The sequence below is a fragment of the Crocodylus porosus genome, unplaced genomic scaffold (genome assembly GCF_001723895.1).
Source record: "Crocodylus porosus isolate Cpor-Errol unplaced genomic scaffold, CroPor_comp1, whole genome shotgun sequence".
Lineage (NCBI taxonomy): Eukaryota > Metazoa > Chordata > Crocodylia > Crocodylidae > Crocodylus > Crocodylus porosus.
In genome coordinates this window covers 25,197,790-25,224,542 of record NW_017728913.1, presented here as the reverse complement: position 1 = coordinate 25,224,542, position 26,753 = coordinate 25,197,790, and the positions used below count along the sequence as shown (strand labels likewise).

General features: G+C 38.6%; 1 protein-coding gene across 1 annotated transcript in view; it reads right to left on the bottom strand.

The window, feature by feature from the left end:
- GALNTL6 (polypeptide N-acetylgalactosaminyltransferase-like 6) overlaps positions 1-26,553 on the bottom strand; it is a 934,188-nt gene extending 907,635 nt beyond the window's left edge. The window contains exon 1 of the mRNA XM_019534615.1: positions 26,331-26,553. Coding sequence (XP_019390160.1) covers positions 26,331-26,468 — 138 coding nt within the window. The 5' untranslated portion in view covers positions 26,469-26,553. The remainder of the gene's footprint in view (positions 1-26,330) is intronic.
- Between the last annotated feature and the right edge of the window lie 200 nt (positions 26,554-26,753).

The window sequence follows — 26,753 nt, the reverse complement described above, 5'->3', positions numbered from 1 at the left end:
ATGCATGGACCACTTCAGGGGAAAGGTACCAGAATATCAAGAATCACTGCACTGTACAATTGGCCATGGAACAGCCAGTCATTTCATCACCTGGAAGCATGGGCTTTCCAATAGATAAGCTGTCACAGAGCTGGAAGTATTATATAGCAAGAAACCAAGATTTGAAAACCTGGTTGGCTGCCGAGTTTACAATTAAAAGCCCACTTTAGCTTTGGTAAAATATCATTGAAATCAAACTTTCTCCAGAGGGTATTCTGATGAATCATGCAATTTCAGAGATCAATGCTTTGTTGGAATTTTTGCAACCAATTCTAAATTGGACCCTTTAGATCCACAGAATGGCTATGCTGCTTATTCTAGTGCCTGCTGTTGTTCAGAGTCTAACACCCTCCTTCAAGCCACATATAAGAGTTTCTGTATAAGCAAAATTTTGCAACTTCTGATTGAAACAAGGCCACCCAATTTAAGCTCAACCAAGTGCTGATAATTGCTTTTCTAGAAAGAGTTACTAATAATTAAAAATATCAATTGTAGTAACTAGATACTTTGCCCTTATACAAGAAAACAAATGAATTCTGTGCAGTCAGCTAGACTATGACTGAAACAATGTATTGATTAACTAAACATGGCAAGATGGAAAATATGTTTGATTTAGTTGATATACGCATGTATGAGAATCAATGGACTAAAGCCACAGCGTCCAAATCATCTCACTCTGCAGGATGGATGAGTGATCCTGGGGCAGTCTGACAACACAGCTTTGGCTTATGAGACTGGTCCATGGGCCTAATTTGGCATGTGATGCCATATCTTGATCATCCTTGAGCAGAAGGATCCACAAAGAATAAGGCAACCTCCTCTGGTCTTCCTCCTCTGCTCCCAGTAGGTGGTAAAAATAACCTTCTTCACTTTCTTCACTCTGTAGCCTACTGATGTACTGCTTACCTATCATTGGGTTTCGTAATAAATAGTTATGTTTGTCTGGTCCTCCAACACTCTCTCCTCAGTTTCCTGACCCTTGGGGGTGGGGCAGAGGTAAGGGAGAGAAGAAGAAGAGAGAGTAGGAGCAGGAATGGATAAGTTGGAACACTATGAATGGCTAGAGTAAACTTGGCCAGTCCTCCTGTTCTCAATCTCATGGCTCATGAGCAGTTAACTTGTGACCCATGGGCTCTGGCTCAGCTGCCACTCCACCCACCTCTCCCTCTGCTGCTGCTGCCAGGGTCCCTGGGCTCCTTCTCCTGGCTGCCACTTCCTGAGGGTGGGGGTGGTGGCACAGCATAGACCCAAGAACTGTTGAAAAGGACAAACAGAAAGGGAAGGCAAGATTACAGTACAGGAAGCTGGAGAAGAACCCAAGAAACTTCAGGCTACATTCTTCCACTGCTAAAGAATGGAAATGGAATAAAATATTAACATATTTTTAGCACAGACAAAACTGTTTGTGTTTTCTTAATTATATTACTGGAAAGCTTGTGACGTTTTTTAGATCATTCTCAGAGGCAGAAACCTAGCGTGAAATATTTCAACCTGAACAGCTTACCAGAGTTATGAGCAACTAACAAAACATTTCTTAAAATGGAAAGCATCAGGCAACCTTAACTATAGGCAGAACTAGTAACTCCACCTAGAATACACTACCTTCAAGTATCAAGCTATCACAGAACTTTTGATAGTCATCAACAAAATTTACAGCATACCAGAGTTTCCCCCCAGCTGTTTCATCCTTTGTAACAACTGTTCAGGGTACATTCCCTTTATGTTTCAAAAAAGGAATCTTTCACAACAGCTCATTCCAGTTCCTATTCTTTTCTTAATTACACTGGTGTGACCCTGTTAATGTCACTGAAATCACACAGCTGTAAATGAGGATACAGTTTGGCTCATTATGGATATATATTACTTAGTTGATGGAATATAATAGGCTACGGTGCAGATTGACTGCTCTTCATAAAATAACTTTGCAATTACCAAATTTGATTCTCTTTCTAACCTTGTGACAGGAAGCTTTGACAAGCATATTTTTGTTAATGGATTAGAGTGAGAAATCTGACAAAATATACTGTAAGAACGGAACAAATTGGGAGTTTTGACACAAGAAGCTTTTTCAGTCATATCCAATAAGGTCTCGATGATAAAGATTTTGTTGATACATATTGTAAGACAGGTCAGATTTTGCTGTTGACATACTAACTGAGAGTTTGACACCTATTACTTCAGTCAGCAATATTTTCCTGTAGTGAATGCTCAGTAGGAGGCAAAACAATGGGAGGGTTACCTAACTATGAAGTCCAGAGCTTTCTAGGCCACTTAGAAGCTAAGATATAATTTACATATACACATTAATATCTTTTATCATAAGGCACTGTGAAGACCTAATTTTTCAGAGTTGCTGAGCACCAACACTGGAGCATTATCATTAATTTGGAGCTTTGGAAGCTTGCACATCTGAAAATTATGATATACCTCTATATCTATCTCCGTACATACCACATACACACACCATGCAAAGTTGTCCTCCTTGTCACCCAGAGCAAACCAAGCTTGAATTCTTCTTTGCACACTGAAATTGCTTTAAAGAAAAATATAGACATCGTCCCCATAGAAGAAGTGCCACTAGGCTTTAACCATACAACTGTCCGCATGCAACTGTCCGCAGCATTTCCTACTAGCTAACCCCAAACACCATTCCACTCTGTATATACCCAACTTTGAATCCTATTCTGAGTCACCTAGTTCTTGTAATGTATTGCATATGGAATCTAGGTACCTAAAACAATGTCCTGGATTCTACTCCAGGAAATACTAAGTCAGGCACTGCAATCTTTTTTTGGTCTAGCCTTTAGACAACTATGTCAACTCCAAAGCTCAACCGCACTCCAATGACTTCAGTGGCATATGGATTTCATTTCAAGAATATTAATAGGTCTAACTTAACAAATAGGGTACTAGGCTGCTGTCTTCATCATCTGATTCAAGACACGGGCAATACTGGAATTACAAATCTTAATAATTGCAATGATTCACATTAGTTCAGTGTCCCTAATTAAACCTTGAGGTTTTCCTACAGAATTAGAGAAAACAGGATGAGGATACTCAACTATTCTGACATGCTTCTGTTAGAAACTTTTCTTCAGAAAAGCCCTTTTTACAAGCCATAATCATATACATGGTTCCAGAAGAATTAACAAATGAGATTAATGTAAATTCAAGATCAAATATTGTATCTGTCTACCACAGGGTGCTACAGCAAGCTTTATACAGCTTATATAAGGAATAAAGAAACGGAATATGAAAAGAATATTAGAAAAAGACAATTCCAGGGGGAAAAATAGACTTGAAGGGCTTAAAAAATGAAGTTTAATATAGCTGAAATAACAAAAAGCCAGTAGTTGGCTTTTTTCCTATTACACCTTCATTTTGCAACCCAGTCACTTTTTAAGTATTTATTGAATGTACTGTTTAATACCTACTTTTAAAGCTATAGTAGATTTTTGACAATAATCTATGTCCAAAATCAAAGATCCCTTCTGTCTATAGCACTAAATCACCCTTACATTTCCTTTTGAATAGTTCTGTGTTGGTTGTTAATAAGTGTTAATCACAGCATCATTGGTAACTACAGTGCTTTGGATTGTTTAGATGCTGTTTATAGGTAATTTGGCAGATATCATGATGTATTGCCAGCTTTTGCAAAGCAGAATAAGCAATAATGACATGACTTTATTTTCTGATTTTTTCCTGCTTAATCATGCTTCTTTTTCCCTCCCTACAAACATCCTGTAAAAGCCTTATCTATTTTGATACATGGTATTTTGGATATGAAAGAAATAACAGAAAACGATGTATCTATTTTATATATATTAGACCATACTTTCTGTATGCCTGAACCTCCTTGATTCAGAAGTGGAGCAAGGGTTTTGTTAAGGTGGTCTTAAGCCATCATTGTAGCCCCTGGATCCTTAGACCAACTGCTTGACTGAACATTCAGTACAACTTACAGTCTAAAGGATATGTCAACTTACAAAACCTACCCATGTCAATCCCCTTCCCCCCAGCAAGATCTGGGAAGCCTGGAGAATACAAAATAATTTAAAAACACACCTTGCTAGTATTTTTTTTCCTCTTACATTCCCACAAGTGCTGAAGATGGACATGATTAGAAGTTGCTATAATGGTTCTACATCATTCCAGGATGCTTCTAAACAAAGATCAATCCTAAAATGGCTAGGTCTGCTGGTTGTGCATGTGTGCAAGAGAGTGTGTATATAATTCATTTAAATTAATGGGTGCTGAACGCATGCGTCTGAGCAGGCAGTTTAGCTGTCTTATTTTCAATACATTTTCAAATTACACAATTTCAGAAGAGAGAGCACATGCAGTGCAGTCCACTCTTTTGCTACCTTCTCCTATGACTATTTAGATTTCCTCTGAAAATAGCCAAAATGATCAGGCTAGAAAAGTAAAGGCAACGAAGTATCATAATTTCAGGATCTGAACTTTACTGTTATTTTATTTGACATGAACATAAGTGATACTTGTAAAGAGAAAATATATCAGAGAAATGTAATTAAATAACTGGAAAGTGAAAAAAAGAGAATGACAATTTAACAAAACAGAAATAACATGTGCTACATCCTAATTTCACCAGCACTGTGCCATTTAAAAAAATGTTTATCCTAAAAATCATCAACAAGCTTATACTTATAAATCCCAAATTACTGATCTACTGATATTGAGACTTAAGACTACCGGTAACTTTTGGCTAGTCCAAAACCCATATAAAACTTCCTGTGAATCAAAACATGTTTATCAACAATCTGCATTTTCACCATATTAAAAACAAGAAAGTTTTCTGATGTGCTAGCTATTAGTCTCTACTAACTATAAGAAAAGTTCAAACCTGCCAATTAAAAATGTGATTTTCTTGCAAATTAGCTTTAAAATATATAAGTTTGTCTGTTGCAGTCTTACTGGAACCAAACACTTTCCTCAGAAGTCTGGATTTTATCAAGAAGGAGAATGGCAGAGTAGATCCATCTCAGAAAAAAAATAATTCTGAAATTAAATTAAAGATTTTTTCTTTTCAAGCACTGAAAGCCAATAATTAAAACCAGTGAGAAATATTTGTCTGTCTTATAAATTCCATTATCTGTTAATAAAAGATGTAGTGTTTTTCAGTCCAAAGCAGGCAGTGATTCTTGCTTTCTCCCTCTGTAAAAAATGCTTATTGTTTAAGTGATATTTCATGAGACAATCCCATATAACAAGAGAATGATGCAATTGCCTTACTTCCCTAAATATAAGCACTATTTGAAAGTGTTATTGCTTTCTTCAAGATTCAGACCAAGTTTAAAAAGAACAATAGTCTCTAAAAATAAACATAATGTATAACAGTCTCTCAGGCAATGTCAAATACAATGGAAAAAGAGTGATGAGAATGCTTGAACATATGTTTTAATGAACCTCTCCTCTCCTGTGTCAGTACAAGTATCATTTATTTTTAAAGCAATTGGTCACAGCTTTCTGTTGGAATGATGGCCTCTTGACTGATTTTGCCAAAGTACAGAACAATATGGAATAATAATATTCCCATGTTGGGAGCCAGTAATGAACAACGTTTGAAATCAGCTAAAAAAATTGCACCAACTTAGCTCTAAAATATATAGAACATCAATCCCCAAACTCCAGGACATAAGCCAACCACTAAGTGGCAGAAGTTGGGGAGAAACCTTCCCTGAAGTAAGCTACTCAGTAGATGTCCCTTATAAGTATCTAACAGTTACTTATACTTATGGTATCTATCACCATTATCATATCATCTGAGCATCTCATTGTCTTTAAAACATTTGCTTTCAAGGTATACCTGAGAAAGAATAAAGTGCCCTTATCCCATTTTACAGTGGGTAAAATGAGACACACAAAAAAGACTTATCTAAAGTCACAAAAACATCTGTGGCAGAGCTGGAGGTGAACCTAGAGCCCCAGTTAGTGTTTTAACCATGAAATAATATTGTAAAAGAGATTGGAAGCATTATATGAATGAATGTTTTAGGTTGACCAATTGTTGGGATATTTACTGTATGAATATATTGGTTTAGTTTAAATCAGGAGGCTGTAACAAGGAGGAAGGAATGGATCAAGATATACCACCTCTCCTCAAACACTTGAGGACCATTGAAGGACAATGGGAGAATTACCGGCCCTCTCATTGTCTGATAAAATCCTGTGCTTGAACTGTCTACTCTGCTTGAATTATGACATCACAAAGTAACTGGCCAAGCAAACAAATGATAGTACAGAATTAATTCAACTGCAGAAAGACAACTACGTAACAACAACAGAAAAATTAAAAGAAAATGACTGCTGCTTATTTTAATAGCAGTCAAGAACAGAGACTCTGATTTGGGCAAAGAGTGAATGAGGGAGTAGCCAAACTGAAGAGCTGCCAAGCCTCAGCGTGAAAAATCTGAAGCAGAGCCTCATGAAGCTGCTGAAATCTGACATAATAGGGCCAAATTCTGCCATCCTTACTCACACGGTGAGCAGTCCTATTACTCTGAGCAGTGTGTCTTCTTTCCAAGTCAACAGGGCTGTAAAGAGTTCTATTATTTTCTCTTTACATGTATTTGGCTGTGAAAAATGACAGTTTTCTGTCAGTGAAAATTGCTCTTTTTTGTTTGGGTGGAAACTGAAGAGATTTAACTTGAGAATGAAAAATATTTTGCTTTGTCACTAACCTGCAAGAGCAATTTCTCACTGGCTTTGCTGGTAGTGAGAATTTCTTCATTCATCTCTGAAGCTGAAGCAGTAAAATAAGTCAGTCACAGTTAGCCTCTCAGCCTGGAAGGTCAAGACAGCCTCAGTCATCTTCAGAAATAAAAAGAAAGCAAACTCCCACAGATGTCCAGGGCAGAGGGTCTTGCAGTAGCTAGAAAAGAGAAAGGATATTACCCCACCCTCCATCCCATACCTTCCCACAGCAACCACAGGGGACAGTGCCACAATGTAACAACAATCAATATGATCCACTTGTCATGAAATGTGATACAGGCAAAGTTTTAAAATCAAAGGAGATAAGTAAAAAAAAAAGCCTCAAATTACACATAAGAAAAATGAGTCCCAGAGCTGTGAAATGGACTGCTCAAGATCAATCAGCAAGAAAGTTTTTATTTTTTATGTGGAATAACCATCAGCAAGTGTGTGTTTTTATTGGAAAGCCTTTACCAGTATGCACTTGCTGTTTGGCACACTTTTTAAACAAACAGTACACATGTGGTAATTTGTAAAATATATATCTTTAGTTCTCCTTGTCCGCTACATAGTTATCCTCTTAAGTCCAATTTTTAATCTCTCAAAAAACGTTCAGCAAGAGTTTTGATACTTAGATCTGTATGAACTGTTCAATTCAAAATTTAAAAAGATCCCAAATCTTCCTTCAAATTACATCTATGATCCAATATTGATCTGCTCATGTTTTGTTTGGATGAGCCATTCATTCAGGCTTCTTGGGAGCATGTCTGCTTTATTTAGAGATCCTGATGCTTTTGCCAGATGACAGTTATGGTGCATTTTAGTTCAGCTTAGAAATTGACAGGTGGGCCAAAGTTAGCTTAAGTTTACAATAAAAAATAGAAGAAGTTATTTTCAGATGCTATTTTTTGCTCTTATATTTCAAGGCTGGCTAATCACTCAGTTGTGGTGTTTCTTTGTTCTGCCACCTCTAAATTCACTGATACATAGGATGTCCTTTCTTTTAACCTCTCAGAGTTTGGGGTATAAATATAGCTCTTTTATTTGCTTGGAAAGAACCAACCACATAGCTCCTCCTAAAATAGATATAAAAGCACAACAGAATCTCTGAGCAGGGGAACTAACAGAAAACACCACCTGAAGACCCCAGAGCCCTTCCCCCACAGCATCCCATGGCAGGCAGGGGCATATTGCTGCTTGGCAGGGGGGAGGGCGGGGAAAGTCTCCAGGGTCTCTTTCCCTGCAGCTGACCCTGCTGGGCTGCGCCACACCACAGCCTGGGCAGGAGTGCTTCAGGGAGAGGGGTCCAGGATCTCTCTCCCTACAGCTGTCCTGCCGGGCCATGCTGCAGCACAGCCCACGCAGGGAGAGGGGTCCAGGGCCTCTCGTTCTTGCAGCAGCCCAAGCCAGCAGCCCCTGTCCCCACCCCACACTTGCAGCAGCCCCCGCCAGGCAATGGCAAGCTGCCTCCTGGCTGGGGGGGATATGGGGAAGGGGCCCAGGGTTTCTCCCCACCCAGCTGCTGCTGACTGTCCCCAGCTGGCAGAGGAGGAGGGGCATAGGGCCAGGAGCCACTTCAGCAGCCTCCTTGGGAGTGTGCAAGACCACCCACAACATCCAGTACAGGCAGCATCCAAGACCATCCACAACCAACAGCAAACACCTGTTTGGTTCCCTCGCACTCTAACTTATAGTGCTTTAATTAAAGTGTGATAGGCACTTCCGTCAGGGGCTTTTTGAACATCTGCACTTATACAATATGTTTCACATTCATGAATGAGAACAGACTGACAGAAAATGAAATCTTGCATTGATAGGAGATGGACAACAAAATGTGTGGTACTACAATTATTTCCATATCCAATTATTTCCACGTTTCCTTCTCCGTCATTCAACACGTGCTCTGCAGCATCACTTGTAAAGGTAAGATTTAGCTCAGCATCCATTCCATTTAGTCCTCAATCTCTCTGCTGAGGCTGGTATGTTTTGTTTGGGTGTTGAAGTAGTGGTGATAGTTTTGGCAATGCACGCGTTTATCAGTTCAGTTGCCAAGGATCATCAGCAAATTCATTTCACGCAAGACACTGAAGGGCCATCAGCTGATAACAGCATTTTGTCACTAAAGCAATGGGCCAGTCTGGAAGCATTAATCTCAAGATAAAAGGCTGTGCAACCTAATACTGATTTCCTAACCAAAACAACCTATATTGCATTACTGGAAAGGCCCATCCCTCTCAGTCACAGATTAAATTATTCTACCATGTAGTGGTAATGAAAATACCTATCTATCCCTAGTACCATTTTATGGTTTACTGTCTGTTCATTAAATACTACAAGGGTCCCCTGTCTCACTCAACAGAAATAAAAAAATATGATGCTCTACTGAAAGAGTTGAACCAAATGAAAAATGTTAAACTGTGCGAGTTAATACAGAAATATATACTAAATTCTGCAAGTGCTTTTCAGAAGAACTACACCAAACATATTGGCATGTCCTAACCCAAAAAGCTTACAGTCCATGAGAATAATATAATAAAGGAAATACAAAGCGAACCACAATATGATCCAATCATGGATGGAGTTCATTAAGTAAATGATTTTTCAGCATTTATTTGGGAGGTAGGAGGAAGCAGGAGGTTCAGAGAATGGAGATAAGGGAGATTGCTTCAAGCACAGCGAATGATATGAGAGAAGGTGCAAAGATGGGAGCTGGAAAGTAGCCAAAGGCAGCAGTCAAACAGATGGTATTTGAGAAAGGAAGAACTCTAGGATAGGTAATAAGTTTGTACACAAAAAAGAAAGCTAGCTTAAATGGTGACTGACAGTAATGATTGTAAATGTCTCTCATTGAAGGCAATGGAAGTTTAACACTGACTTCAGTAACAACAGATTGAAACCAACAGCAAGTACTTTTGAAATCCCCACTGCCAATTGTTTTGGCAAGAAACAGACTGAAAGTGCTAATAAAACTAAGAAATCCAAGTCTTAGAAGTCAGGTCATTCAAAAAAAACAGCTGCAAGGTTGGCACACTATCATACTGGTAATCAGTGATATGTAAACTATAAATTTGTATCCATATGTTCTAAAAAAGAAAATATAACAAGTTTTGTACCGTGTGTAGAAAAAAACATTATGGACATTGTTGTAGAACAGGAGTAAGCAACCCCTGGTATGGGTGCCATAGCATGGCACACAAAGGCATTTTGCCTGGCACACATACTTCAGGGTGGATGGCAGAGAAAGGGCCAGGGCTGCACTGCCACAACAAGGATAAGTCCCCTCATACCTCTCCCACCATCTGCCCCTGGCACACCAACATCTTATAAGTCGAAGTTAGAGGTGTTTTTGGCACTCCACCCTAAAACATTGCCGACTCCTAACGTAGTATGTAGTATATTACAACTCAAAAGTTCCAAAATGGGTGTTTAAAAACATTTTTCCTCCTGTGAAAAAGATATACATTTGTGCATTAGCAACTATCCAATTACATTATTCAGTGATAAAATATCACCTTTTATATAAACCAGTCATGTTAGGAAGCTCTAAATAGTATTTTGGTAAGTACCGGGAAAATCCTCTGACACATAGCACATCCTACAGAATTCAAATGAATAAAGTTTGCAGTAAGCAACCTGAACTTAAAGGAAGTTATGAAAAACTTGTTTTCCTTTATTGTTGATCTGTTAACCTGCACACACTACTAGAAGCAGGTAACATGTACACTGAAACCCAAAATAAGTACAATATCAAAACCAGCTTTTAAAACTGAGGAAAAACTGTGTGCAAGGCAGAAGTAGCAGAATATCACATATATTTATGAGTCCAATCTACAGAGGCACGTGTGCACAACTTTACAGATGTCCCTGAGTACAGACTAAAAATTCAGAGACCAAGCAAAAGCTGTTTAATGGGAGTGACTAGATGGGGCTTGTTTCTTGGCAGTGGTCTTGGGATTACCAAGAAAGCAGTTTGTCTCCATGATTGTTCACATATCCAGGTATAATTGGTGCAGCCTATATAGGGAACAGAAAACCTGTCTGTCTCTATGCCGTCATAAAAATTTTGGTGAGTCTCTATCTTTGACATTATCTGCATACCTATTCTTGTGCGACTTTGCACATACTGCATGGAATATCAGAAGCATAAGAAATTGCCACCCAGAATCCCTGGTTAGTTCTCATTTTAGCAGAAGCTTATGTTAACCTTTTACATAAAAAAAAAAAAAAATCACATAATCTTACTTTTGCTTCATACTGTACCTACCACCCAAAGGTATAATAAACTACTTAAGCTATTTGTTCTATTGGGTAAGAAAGATGAAAGAAAGAGCCTGTTATTTCTGTTTTAAACACTTGCAATTTGACTGAGCGGGCAGGGGGAGGCGGTCTATGGAACTAACAAAGTGTGGTGACACCTAATTGACCATAAGCAGCACCTGCGCCTCAGTAAGTTTGTCATTTATATCAAAATGATAAGACAAACCTACCTTATTTATGGAATAGATGCAAACAGGGCAACCATCCATATACCCAGAATAGAATGAGACCACATATTTTGCTCTCTAAAAGCTAACTCTGAGCAGCGATTTCAAATAAAAGTACAGAAAACAGTCTAATCACACATTCTGAATTCAATACAACATTAAAAGCCCACAGGTCATGTTTGTATGATGTGGTTAACATAAAACTAAGAGCTTACTGCAATCAAAATAAAATATTCCTCACTGGCTCTACTTCAATAATTGACCTAGCCTAGGGTTATTTTAAAGCACTTTAAATGCATCAATAATCCATGGTATTCCAAAACAACTTTACTAATATTCTGCAATAAATTACAGTGGAGAAGTAAGGTGGCTCTAAGCTGTGCACATAGAAAAAAAATCAGAAAATGATGGTAAAAAACAAATGAAAGAAATTTGAAAAGGGGAAGGCATGGAAAGTAAGTTAACAACAGGACTTTGGGAATATATTGTATTGGCAAGGAGGAAGGGAGGGAACAACGTATCCCTACTCCTGAGAGTCCTTTTCCTTCACTTCCCTATGCCTGAGTATCTCTCTGTGCATTCTTTCTTGTCACTCTGATCTCAGCACTCTCACTTCAACAGCAACTTCCCTTTCTCACCTCTCTGTATCACTAAAAAGAGCAGCTTGTCTTTACCAAAGGGCAGGTCAGTAAATTGGAGGTCAGTCTGTAACCTGAAAAGGGTAACTAAGCAGAAGAGAAGATCAAAGTCGAGTGATTTTATTAGAGCATTCACACCAGGAAGACAGCAGGGTTGGCAGACAAGGTCTTTCCAGCCTTTACATCATGACCAAAGCCAGAGCCTGGCTTCATGACTGAAGCAGAGAAATAAACAGAAATGTGTACATCCCAATAGTAGAGAGAACTCAGTGACAGAGTGAAGCTATAAGCGAAGTGATATGGATGACTGAGAAGAGCCAACAGTTCTTCTAGGGATGATTAGGCTCTTCACAGAATATGCTAACACTGGAAGAAAGCAAAAGGCTTAATTAATGGCAAAGACCCATAAGCATAGTGAACAATCCAGACAAGTCTCCAAAGTAACCCAAGTAAAGTGGAAGCCTGTGCAAGAGGTGCATAAACAAATATTTCCAAGCAGCAACCATATTTACTATGTATTTGTACAAAGCAAACCATAGGAATTCCTCTCTCATAGGAATTTTGGGTGCTTACCATTTGAGTTCATATAAGGACCATGTTACACCTTGCACTGTGAGCCATACAAATGTTGATCAGTGTTAGCGCTAGCTCAAGTTTGGAGCAGTCACCCTTCAGGCCAGGAGGGGCCAGGAGTGTGGGATTCTTTCAGTCCTCCAACCATTCTGGGCTTCCCCACTACCCCCTGCCCCCTGGGGCTTCCTGGCTACCTACTTTTGCCTTTATCCCCACTTGAAGTATCTGTGAAGTATCCAAGATAACATAATCCAAGTTAATTAAGTTAGCCACTTATTCCAGGAACAAACCTCCAGGTTTTGACTGGGATCAATAAAACCAACTCAATATGGTCTATTTTACCAAGAGTTTATTTGACTAATAGATATAAAAAAAGTTGACAACAGAAAGCTTCAGTCTGATTTTTCAATCTAATATGATTTGACTTTACTTGCATGAGTTGCTATCCAAGTGTTGCTATTGTGTAAGAAAAAGAAATACCCCACATATCTGTCCAAGGAAGCCACATCCAGACAAAGAGGCATGCGGTTTGTGATGCCACAAAAAAACAAAAAAAGCACCGGGAAAAAAAGGCAGCACAGAGCATGCTACAATAGCATGCCAGAACAAAGAGAGTCTTGGTCCTCTGGTGAGATTCTCTGGCTGCCAGCCAGAAAGTCTCTAAGCTACATTTGTGGAGCATAGAGCATGCTGGAAGCTAGGAGGAGCTGGGCAAGAGCAGTTGGCTCACTGTAGGACAATCTGTCCCACAACAAAGTGCACATGCCAGGGTGTGCGCTGAGGCACAAAGCAGAGGCACAACTTCGCAAGCACATGCCCCTGATCATCTGGACACAACCAGAGATTACAGTGCATCCAGGATAAAGTAAAATACTATGTTAGAGGCTGATCTCCTGCATCCAGTTATTGTTGCTGACCATTCCTGATCTAGTGGCAGGTTACTACTACTTAGCACAATGTCATCTCACCCTCTCCAAATGCCAATAGTTTTTCCTTATTACTTTTGGCTAAGGTATCTGTTATGTTTCTTGTTCCTCTGAGGAAATACTTTTTTGTCTCACTTCCTCACATTGGAACAGAAATCTGTCTCAGTCTCTCCTGTGGCAAACTGGATACACACTCTATAGGTTTAGGCTGCACTTTGTGCCTCACCATTTCTACCTCTGGTTCGTGTTAGTTAATTTGGTGAAAATCAGTCTTAGTTTTGCACATTTCACTGTTCTGAGGTAGCTTGCTAGGTAATATTTCTGGACAGTGAACTATAGCAGGCTGGCTTGCAGCTATGAGATTCATTTTTCCCAATGACTTCTCCAATGATGATGTGGCATTTCAAACATCTTTTAGTTTTGACTATTTGTTCTGCAGCGTTTGGATTTGTGGAGGCTGGCAAGTGATGATATACAAGAGTGGGTTGTATTTTCATTTGATGAAAAAAGCATTCATCATTTTGCCTGAAGTGGCTCTGTATTTCAAAATTATTTTCTACATGTTGCTTACCACAGGATGTTGGTCTGGTATTGGTCTCTCACTATTTCAGACAGGGTTCCTGTACACATAACATATGTTTGCAAATTCACAGATAATGGGGCTTTATTGGTATCTTATTCCAGTTGGTTTTATCAGGTATTCATGTTTGATAGTTATTTCATTTTCATATATGAAAATAGCAATTCTGGGAGTACTTTTACTAGGGGGTGTATCTATCTAGTGGGAATGGCAAGGGAGAAGGGGAACGGTGGATAACCTCAAGGATTTTTCTTGACATGCTCTGATGGACCAAGAAACAAAATAATATTTGAGCATAATATATTGAAGCTTCTTGATGTCCTTTGTGGAGAAAATTCTCTACTACTGAACATCTGTTAGCAAAATATGCTTGATAATTTCATTTTTTTTACCCTACGGGTGTCCTTATTCTGCAGCTGGGTCTACCTACCTACTATTCTCAACAAAATTAATTTTGTATGCAATGCAGGCTATCAAAATATTCTTGTATCTTTATGATGCTTTCACAGGGTGCTTTTCTTTTGTAGATTTTAAATAATTTTGGAGATCATCCAAAGAACTCTTTATATTCCTTCAGCTTTTCTATGCTTTGAGATTATTTTAGTATTTCAGTAGAATATATATATATTTTTTACTTAATGTCATAAAAGTTCTGGATTTACATTTTTATATTGATGTTATAATTGCAAAATTTGACCAGCCATTTGACCGTCACTTTAGTTTATATTGAAGCATTCTGGATAAATAGCATCCATTTAAGCTTGTCATTCATTATATATTCACTATATATATATAGTCATTTATCAGAGCCTGGAAAACAGCAATATATTTCTTGTAGGGTGGCATTACTGTGCATTGTTCATCCATGATCCATGCTAATGTATAAAAATCATTTTTAGAAGGGTAACCTAAAATGTTATATTTGGTTATCATATGAACCAGATATAATAAATTTTCACAGCATTCAAATTAAAAACCCAAACAATAATTAATAGACTGCAATGTGATTCTCTATATATAAAGTCTGGTACATCATGAGGTATAAGATGGAAGATTCTCCTTCTCCCAGCAACCTGACCAGTCTGTATTTAGTTTCTGTTAGAAATTATTATCACATTCATAAATTACCATAAATGTGGTTAATAAATCAACATTCATGTTAGGTTATGGCTTAAAGATATACTCTATCCTGGAAGAATATAAAAAAGCTGACCCGCTAAAGAATGGCACCGGTTGCAGGTCACTGAATGGCTGTGCAGAAGAGAGTTGCACGATTTTTCCAAAAAGAAAGTTCAGATATGCAAGAGACAGGACTGTCTCTGAGACCAGTGCAGCCATGAAACAAATTCCCACATCAGCTAAGGTCTATTATAATACTTCCATATATATATTTCTTTGATATTGCCTTATTTAATCTAAATGTATAACAGCAGCATTCAAAGAACACACACACACCACATACACACATCCCAACCATTCTCCGCTAAAGTACACACACCAACCATCCTCTACCAAAACTTCACATTGCGCAGAGTTTTTAGTTTTTGGAGCCGATGACAAAAAATAATGTGCGACAGAAGTTGATCACATCCTCTAACGCATTAGTGGAAGATGAGCCTTTTTTACAGCAAGCATGTTTACTAAATAATCTGTTATTGGTGTTCCAGTTTGCCTGTTTATGAACTGCTCAAAATTAAGTTTTGTTTGCCTAATTTCACTATATAGTTTATGTGAAGGTCTGCTTACTTTCTATCTTAAAAGACTATATAATACAGGGGCGGGCAATTATTTTGGGCAGAGGGCCACTTACTGAGTTTTCACAAGCCATTGAGGGCTGCATGACAGGCAGCCCAGGGCAGATTAATATTAATTTTCTAATTTTTTTTAGGGGCCCTGCAGGCCGCATTTTGCCCACCCCTGATATAATATGATCATGCATTGTTGAAAGAGCTGCCCTCTTCCACAACAAAGATGACTATTAATTTTTGTACCCATTACAGTGACAGGATGGACAAGAACCTACATAAAATTCAAATCATCCTCATCTCATATATCCTGCCCATTTTGAGAACATTAGTATCAACCACCAAAAACATTAGTATCAACCACCATTTGAATATTAGTATCAACTACCAGTACAGTGTCTGCACTCTCTAGCCACATGGTCATTACAGCCAGGAAAGGTGGACAAAATCACAGCTTTTTCCCTATCCTGTATTACCATGGAGGGCCAGTCAAAGTAGGTCTATGGTTTTTAATACCCATATTCTTCGTAAGAGAGGGGACAGATTGGAGGAGTGGGGAGGAAGAGAGGATAGCAGAACAGCAACTGTCTGAGGCTGTACAAAAGCCAAAAAGTCCATTTCACATAAGCATTAACCACAAAAGCCTACAGCCAGATGGTGGGGTGCCCTGTACTTTAAGTTAGGCTGACAGATCCAGATTTAGGCACTTCAATAAGTGTCTGGAGTTGAAAGTGCTAGTCATCATCATAATCATTGATGTCTTGAACAAATTCTAGCTAACTGTAGTCTAACTAAATTCCTCTTGAATATTCCATATTCTAACTTAAATAGTTGTGTGGCATAGATACAGGTTATTAGAAGGTCGGTCTACTTTAGCAAAGAAGTGGCTGCTTTTCAGTGGCTGCTGAAGGAATGTTTAAATTGGTCCAGATTCTCTGATTCGCACAAGTGAATATACACTGCAAAAGCAGTATGACAGGTCTTCAGGAGCAGAGTGAAATAGATAGCCATATTAGTCTGAAGTCAAGCAAAAGGCAGGGTAGATTTGCACCATATAGACTAAATCAGAGATGCCTGGCATGAGCTTTTGTAAGCCACAGGTTTGCTTCATCACACGTTGAAAAAAAATTATCCAGTTCAACTGCTACTGATTTAGTCTTTAAAAGCAACCAGACAGCAAGTGAGGAATCCCCTTATACACAAAAACCTCCCGATGATATAAATCTGGTGGAGATGGCCATCTCACATACCAGCCACTCACTCATCTTTGTTGTAAGAAAGAATAGAGGCCATCCCAAGGGCATTCCAGAAGTAGTTTTAACACTGGGACCAGATAAAGCTCTGAATCACAGTGTTGTTTCACACTTAAATTCACTTAAATTCACAAACACACACACACCCACACCCCTCTGACCTGCTCTAGTTTTATACAGAGTTCAGATTCTGTGCACTTCTGTACCTGGGCCTAAGAAATGTTTTGGATTTTTTTTCTAGGAAAAAATAAGTCTAAAACAGAGGTTTGGGGGAAGAATGTAATGTGCTGTGTAATAGACACACAAGCTAAAAAGGGACTGAAGGCAGAATGCAGAAAGCAGTCATTCTTCATCCTCTAAGTTGTACTCTATTTAGTAACATCACTTTGAATTGATAGGTATTGAATTCACCACAGGAGGGCTCTCTCTGGTATACAGAATGCAATAGAAACATGCTGTTAATTGCCACAAATCAATGTTTTATTTTAAAAAGTAGTAAAGGGTCTAACATTTTTAAATGATGCTTTCTCAGCCCACAGACATTAGCAACTTAGTTGAAAAGTAAAAAGTGTTAACTTCTAATATTGCACTGACATTTACTCAAGTAAAAATATCCAACAAGTAGCACTATACTATTTAATCTCTACATCGTGGCTGTGTGGCAAGGTGGGTCAAGTGGATCCACAGTGGTCTAGTGTACATTCAAGTGATTAAAAATTGTCAATACAATTTTAGCTGAACAGGTGTGGAATTTTAAAATATGAGTTTACTAAAGAAACATAAACAGGAAATTACCTAAGGTCATGTGTAGACAGAACAAGGGGCGTATGTGCCCGACACTTTAAAGTGGGTTAAATGCTTTTGCACTGCTTTAATGTTGTAGGTGTTTGCACGTGTCGGCAGTGTATTGCACAGTAATTCCAGCCACCGTAGCAAATTCGGCAGCATAATGTGTCTTAAATGACTTGGGGCGCAGCAACCTAAAACTCCACCAAGGAATTTTAGTTTGCTGCCCTACAGCCACAGAGCAAAGCACCAGCCTCCATGCTGCTCAGGGGCTCTGCAGGAAGCCCATGCAGGCAACCTGGCAGCAGCCCAGGAAGACAGGCTCCACCCAAGAAAAGTGTCAAACCTGATCTTTTTTATTTTTTCCCCTGCCTGCCTGCCTGAGCTGTGTGGGGGCCTGGTGCTATCTTCCATGGCTCTGGTGCCCACCAGGACCACCCAAGCTGGGTGCCTGTGGGTGGGTGCCACTTATGGGGAGGCACTGCTGTTGGAAAATCTTGTTACATCATAGACCTTTGGAGAGGATGTGGATCAATCTAATATGACCTAACCTAGATTAATTTAACATCACAAAATATTCACACAAATCTCCAACATGGAATCATTTGTAAAATTCCACATGGCTCTTTAGGGCTGATACCTAGGGCTAAGGGTGAGTTATTGCCAGGCATTAAAAATTGATCGTAGGAGTCAAAAACTGGGAGACCTGCCCTCTACCTAACTTGAGGCACTTCACACAACCTCTCTGTGCCTTCTTCCTCAGCTGTAAATTGGGGATAACAGTTTTCCATCTCACTTCAGAGTATGATAACAGAAATAACAGGAATAACACAGTGAAAAGGGTGAGCTAAATAATGTGCCTACTTATTAGAACTGGAAAAAACAATCATAGTCCAGTGTTCTGCCAAATGCTGCCAAAAGCTTTATCAAGCAAATGGCTGAATAGTTTTTCATGCTAGTAGCGGTGGGGAGCAAAACTTTTGCTATAAGTGGATTTAGAAACCAATCACCAACTTGAGCATGCCAAGTAAAATTGGCATGTGCTAACCATACGTCCTCTATGCTAAACACAAATATCAAATGGCTCTTTTTATGTTTTCTATGGACCACAAAGATAGGGATAAGTGACCTTTTCACTCAAATCGTTGGTTCAGGTGCAGCCAGAAATATTTTGTAGGACTTGTATAAAACTTGTTTCTTTTGTGGTAATCATTATATAATGCTTTTCCTCTGGGTTAACAATAGTACCCACTATTAAAAAGAACAGAAAATAAAAATGAAGTTATTGTTGAAAATCTGGACATTTAGGGGAATCTCAGCAATTTTTCTATAGGTGAGTGGAAAATATGCTTTTCTTGCATAATCTCCATACAGGCTGCCAGTTACTGAATTACCATGTTTTAAATGGAAGTCAGACAAAAATCAAAAGCAGTTTGGGAAAAGGGAACCAAAGACTCATCTGCAAACAGTTACACTGTTTAACTAAACACACAATTTTAAACTAATTTATTAAATCCAGGGCAAATGTGTGCATGAGCACTCTTGAATTCATTTAAATCTACTGTTACAGCATGAAAGGAATAGGCCACATATTTTCTGGATGACTAAGGCTGAAAAAACTGCCCAACAGATAAGAGAACTAGCCTTGGGCTTCAGACACCCAGGTGCTGCTCTACCATAGATTTCCTGTGTAACCTTCGACAAAGTACTTGGGGCCAAATCCACAGAGGCTTTTAGGGAAACCAGAGGGAGTATCCATTTAAGTACCTTGGTGCATCTGGGCCTTAGTTTCTCAATACCTCCAGTGCAAACCTATAGTTCTACTCCTCCGGGGCACTGCAAGAAAAAATGTAAAGTAACTGTGATGTGCTTAGGTATTTCATTCATTTAAGTACCATGGACAGATATATGTGTTTATCTTGCCTTAAATTAAACTGACTTTACCAGTTTTAAGCCAAAATAAATGTATCCCCTCTGGACTCTGCACCAGTTGAATTAAACTCCTAGCGTTAACTAAGGAAACAGAATGGCTGTGAGAACCTTCTCAAACAATCTGTGCCAATCCATCTCCCCGGCCTGTTTTATTCATGACAAAACAAAGCTAACTACTGCACTGGTAGGCAAAGGGAGCATGCCATGTCTACGAAGGATTTTTGATATTCTGTGTTTTTGGGAACAGAAGAACGTTGTGGATGACACATTGAAGATGAACCACTACAACATCAAAGAACTGAAGTATTCATCTCTAAAACATGGGAAAGCCAGGCAACAGCAGGATAGAAAGGTGGGTAGTATCTGTGCACATGGACAGATTTAGGAAAAGGTGGTGCAGATGGTGTGACACAGGGGTTGGCCAGATTTTTAGGCAGGGTGCCAAAAAACCCCAAACCTTGACTTCTAAGATGTTGGCATGCTTGTAAGATGTTGGCATGCTGTAAGATGTTGGCAAGATGAAGGGCAGATGGCAGGGAAGCCATGAGAAGCCTGATTGTTGTTGTGACAGTGCAGCCTTGGCCTCTTCCCCACCATCTGCCCTGAGTCGTTCACACACTTGTCACCAGCAAGGACCCAAGCTGGGGCTCCACAGACCCTGGTGCAGCTGCTTGCAGTTTTCCCACCACCTGCTGCAAGCAGCCTGGGCTCCATGGCTAGTAGCAGGGGTCTGCCCAGAGCCCAGGCTGGCTGTGGCATGCCAACCAAAAGGCTTCATATACCATGCTCTGGCATGCATGATGGGGATTGCTGACCTCCCGTGTGCCACATCATCACATGTAATGCAACACTAGGTTTTCTCCTATTAAAGGGAACCAAATTGATTTATTAATATACTAGGGGATAGCACTATACTATTCAATTTAATATCATTATTGGGGGCTAACTATTGCAAAGTGCACTAATTTGCTGGATTATATATAAAGTTAAAAAACCCAACAAAGTAGGCAAAAAATAGTGGAGATAAGCCAAACATAGTATCATTAGTCCTCTAGTCCTTATAGTTAAATGTACATCTCTTATTCAGATTTATAAAATAAAATCTAGCCTTCTTGAGCATCTTGACCATGGCTCCAATACTTCACTGTCAGTCATTTCTATACCCAAGTAAATATTATGGTTAAGAAAACCCTTAGATTTTTTGTCAGAGCCTGCAGGGCTGTGAAATAGAGGGAAAAGATTATTGGAATGGGTAACAGGAAAATTGTAGAAGAAAGGATAGTCTGAAGAGTGGAACATCAAGACCATTCAAAAAGATAAAAGGTCCTTAACACCTGTGGGAGGGAGAGAAATTAAGAGGAATCAAGAAGATGATAATAAGCCATGAAGTCAACTGACTCTCTCAGCACTGCATAAATAGAAATGCAGCTGCCCCTTCCAGGTAGTTGGTTTTAAAGTTTGGGTGGGGCAGGAATCGAAGAGATAATTGCACCACTGCACCTCCCAATACCCTCCCCATCCACCTATGTCTGTGCAACAGAAAGGGGCTAATAACTAGGGTGACAAAGAAGGCTTTTAGAAAACATCAGCAAGGCAATTTGTTTTACCTTGTTCCCATAATAGTTCAGCCAGTCCTTACACCCTCATACCTCCCCCCCTCCCCAAATCAAAAATATATTCTCAGTGATTTTCACCAGCCACAAGTATTTGGAAAGAGTTTCACATGCTTGGAAATAAAAGGAGCTTCAGGAAATGTGTTCTATCATATGGAAAACATGTTCCTGTATTAAAGAACAGTTGTATAGAATAGGCTTGGATAAACTGTTCTGTACCTGCACATGGTGTTACACGGATATCAGACAAACTAACAAGCTCTGTACTAGGACTACATCCTAGTGGCTGCAAAACTAAGCAGCAATCAGCACTACAACAGGGAAGGAGAACTGAAATTAGAAAGCACATCAGTACAACTTAATAACCCTGCCAGAAATGATCATGTATATGAACATTTCACTGACAATAAATAATATGAATGGAAGGAAACACTTCGAAAAAATAAAACCAAACATAAAAATTGCAAACAGAACTCAAACACACCATGGTATCTTAGTGAATTTACAAGGCCATTAAAAAAACAGAGTGAGGCACATACTCTATTAAATTCACCTTGTTTCCATAACACAGAGCCAAACTTAGTAAATAAAAAAAAACCAAAGTCAGTTTTATTCTGAATTTTATATTGTTAGTTGCTGACAAACAAAACTTTTAAACTGAGTTGAATGTTCTTTTGTGTTGTTACAGATCATTTTAGTACCCTTAATCTGTACCATTGTGCCCTTGGAATCTCTGCTTCAATTCTGTAATAAACCAAAGGCAAATGTTTATTTGCAAAGGGTGAAGATAAGGCTACCAGAAACATAAGTAATTCCTTTAGGAAAATATAGTTAAGCAGAGGTAAAAATTGTATAGAATATTCAAGGGCCAGGCAATTCATTTAATGTGAGTGTATAATGACCTAAGTGATAATTTTCTGCATCAACATAGCCTGTACCATACTTGCACCTAGACTCTGGGTTTTCCCTTTATGAAAAAGAGTCTTTGTAGTTATAATATGTAGACAAGTTATGAGCTGAGTCAATTTAAATGATTTAAATTTTAAAATGACCTGCTGCAATTCTATTTTTAAGAACTGTATAAATCATCATATTTTCCCATTACATTATCTAGCTGTTGAAGTACAGCTATTCTAACACTTGTAACCACACCTTTGAACAGGGACACTTTCCTATATGCTGATAAAAATAGATCCCTAATTTAACCCATGCAGCCTGTTTTGAATAGCTGCAGTTTAGTGCCATCATGTCAATGACTAGCTCAGCCTCTCTCATTTCTTACCCCCTATTCACTAACAAGCAGATTAATGTGGTAATAATAGCTGACAGAACATTCACTCAGCAGTTAAGTTTGAGGACGTCTTCTTTAAAAAATACACCAGTAAATTTAATTTTTATAGAGCATACAGACAAAATGTCATAAAACTACACCATACCCTCCAGTGAAGAATAGCTGATGCTTATTCCACATAATAATGTTAGTCTAATTGTCATAAAATAAGATGACATCTCTATAACTAGTAGTGCCAGTGTCAAAATACTGTTGGACACATGTTTTATTCATGACAGAAAGAGTCACTCTTGATTCTGTCAATTGCTGGCAGACTACTTTAAAATCATCATAACTCTCTCCCCTGCTCTCCCTCACTAACTATGACCATATTATATAGTAACAATGCACCTGAGTACCTATCATACAGATTAATTTTTCTAGCTATCCATGCTTTGCTCTAACATCACAACTCAGATAACAAATTCCAGCTGACTTTTTAAATATATTCTTAATTAGGCTTAAAATTGACTTGCAGAACACATAAGAAGTGCTGATCACTTTAGTTTAGAAATGTACTTTCTCTTTCCATTGGAATTCTAGCAGTCATTCTTTCTGTGTAACTTAATGGAAATGGTTCAGTGAATTTTGACACTACTTGTTAATAGTCTCATCCGACATTACATTTTTCCTTATTGTTGTCTATTGGAAGTAACTGGCATTTTTTAGTCGAAAAATTATTTGTATACATACATATGCTTACTGCTTTTATGTATTTTTGGGTTAAAAAGCACCTTGTCATGATTTCATGACATCAACTGAAAGGTACGTGTACTGTATTTACATTAGTCACCTTCACCTCAACCTGCTGCCCCCATTGGCTACAATGTTTTCACCAAGAGCCTTAATTTTGGCAGTGATGTTAGATTTAAACTACAGGCAGTTGAATGAATAGATAGTTTCTGCAAAGCAAAAGTTAAAGCTAAAAGTTTCCTTGACAATTGTTACTGCTTTTGCCATTAGCTGCACAGTCACGCTGCTGCTAAATTAGCATATGGAAAAATACTTAATTTAAATGTTGCTAAGATCTTATTGGTAAGATCTCAGCTCTTCACATATGTTCCATTAAGCGATCTTAAGAGTTCTAGGGATTGTTTCTTTAGCATCCCTAGCCTGTTGCTTTTTTTTTGGTTTGTTTTTTTCCTTTGTTTTTCCCCTTTTTTTTCTTGCTTACACTTGCTGTTCTATTTCTATTGCAAAAAATAGAGATTCTCTCTTATTTCTAGCCACAATTATTTAGAAAAAGCAACTCTCCCCATATATCAAACACAGAAAAGTGGAACTCACGTAGAACACCTTACCTTCCATAAACCACCACATGAGGAAGAAGTTGAAAAGACTAATATTGGTGATATATAACTTACAGTTGTGATAGGCACCAATTAACATGTTTTCTTTACTAAGGAAAAAGTTATTCTGCCCCTCAAATCTGAGATCCAATCCATTGAAAAATAACTTGGGAAAATAAAGTAGAAGAGCACTGACCTTTCATTATACATGACCTTTTCATTCAGAGCATTTCAGAACCATTCTTAACATGTACCACAATCTGAAGAACAAACTTCAATCATGCAAAAGCTGTTTGATTATTATTAATTTATGTCATTGTTCAGTTGAACTGAGTGACTTAATACCTTCCATATGTGGAAAGTGCATTATATACATGGGTGATGACCCTTGAAATTAAGAATATGAATACACCAAGATGATACATGAGGCTGTCTAATGAACTCTGATATCAAGGCTGTGCAAGTAGTAAACAACCAAAAAGATCAAACAACACAATAATTTTTTACTAACTACCTATAAAATATTTATATAATGTTTAAAAATATGCGGAAGATAACACAGCAGGGGAACAGTAATGTTTTGCAAAACACATAAAATGTTTGGGTTTTATTACTAGTAGGGCTTTAATATGTCACATTATAACAACTCTCTAAAAATATACTTAATTTAATGCACATCCTATTGAGATTTATGAGTAATACATAAACCTAATGAGTTGAATAATTATTAAGAAAAACAGGTTATGTCAACTGCTGTTAATAATAGATGATGATGAAGGAGACCACAAACTGGAAATATGTGTGCACACACTGTGGAATCAAACCGGCAGAGTGGTCTAGGTCTACAATGGCCATAGTTGTATCAGGTCATATTAGCAATGTCCAGAAGACACGTGATAACTGCCAGTCATTTCTTTCAAATTTCTAGAGGAAAAGGTGAAATTACTTCCTAACAGTAAAAGAGCAAACTTCTGTTAAGTTAACTGGTTGGAGGATGATGGGCAGCTTTTAATGGATACTGAGCCATATCCGCTTTTAGAAAGTGCCACAGATTGCAGGAAGGAGAGATCAAAGTTCTGGGCACAACTGCACTTTTCCTCCCCTCCTTCCCCCTTGAACATTCAAGACTTCAGAGACCAAACCTAGCCCTGATAGTACAGTGTGCCCGATCCCAGACCACCAGAAGATCATACTATGCTTACAGGTGATTTCCTGAGAAACCAGTTAATTTGTAATACACAAACTTTCTCTTTTCAGCAGTGCATGCTTTCCTGTCCTCTGCTTCGCATCCTTGCTATCACTGACAGACCCCAGACATCTTCCTAAACTATTACGTAGTTGTAGCCCTGCAACCAAGCTAAAGTTAAAAGGACATGTCAGTATCACTGTTCTGTGCATATATATATATTTTTTTAAACTATCATTCATTAAAGATTAGATATTAAATATGATAACAGATATCAGAATAAAAGATATTATATAATAGTGTACATATTATATATACTATATGTTGTATATATTAAAGTATATGCACTCATATATATTATAAATTATATGTTTGTTATACATAATATATAAATGATATATAGTATATATTATGATCTAGCATGTATAATATATATAATTTAGAATATTAATGAAATTATACAGTATGTATGTAATATTTTAAATTACATGCTAGATCCTATTATATACATAGTACATAATCACAGGTAATATGGTTGTAATGTATGTATGTAATGTAATGTATGTAATGTGTATGTAATGTAAATGTATGTAATATTCATACTACATCATATCGTACATGCTATATATTAGATATATACTACGTAATCATAGATAGTATAAGTGACATAGTATGTATATAGTATAAGTTACATACATTATACATGCTATACCATATCAAACACATACTACAGTCATAAATTAATATAAATGATATTACATAGTATATATATAGTATATATTATAAATTACATACAGCCTTATACCTGCTATATAATAGTATATACATACTACATTATCACAGATATTATAAATAGTATATAGTATGTTATACTATATTATATAATTATACTGTTCTAGTACACTACAATATAAATAGTATATAATGTATACATTATAATACTATATATCATATATATACTACAGATGCATGTATTTTATAAAGTGTATACACGTTACATGCAATATTATACAGCCTATACATGGTCTGTATTAGGAAGCACATGTCACATTAGAGAGTGCACAGAACAGTGGGTACGGTACACTATTCCAGGGGGTATGTGTTATCCATCATGTTGCATGCCCACTGCTGACTCCCGGCTGCAGCCGCCAGGGTCCAGCTGAAGCCCGCTCCCAATCTCAATGGTTACTCAGCAGAGACGGCCGCCCCGCTCCCCCGCCCCCGGCGCAGCCTCGCCCTTACCTGCTGCTCTCCCGGCTCCGCGGCTTTCACCAGGTGCTTCTCCTTGTACAAAGCCCAGAGCCCAACGTGAGGCAGGAAAATTAAAGCCACCGTGAACACCGCCGTCATCTGCAGCACCCGCTTCTGTTTCCTCTTCATGGCAAGCGGCAGCGAGTCCTCAGCTCCGGCGCCTCCGCCGCGCGGCGCCTCCGCTCCCCCGCCCCGAGGCCGAGCCGCCGCCGAGAAACTTTGCCCGCCGGCCTCGCCCGGCCCCCGATCCCGATCCCGATCCGCCCCGCGCGCGGGCGCCGCCAGCAGCTGCGGAGCAGACGCGAGCCCGGAGTCAGCCCGTGTCGGCCGCCTCCCCCTTCCTCCTCCCCCGCCCCGGCCCCGCGGGCGGCACAAGTTGGGGCCCGGGGGCGGCGGCGCGCGGGGACACTTTGC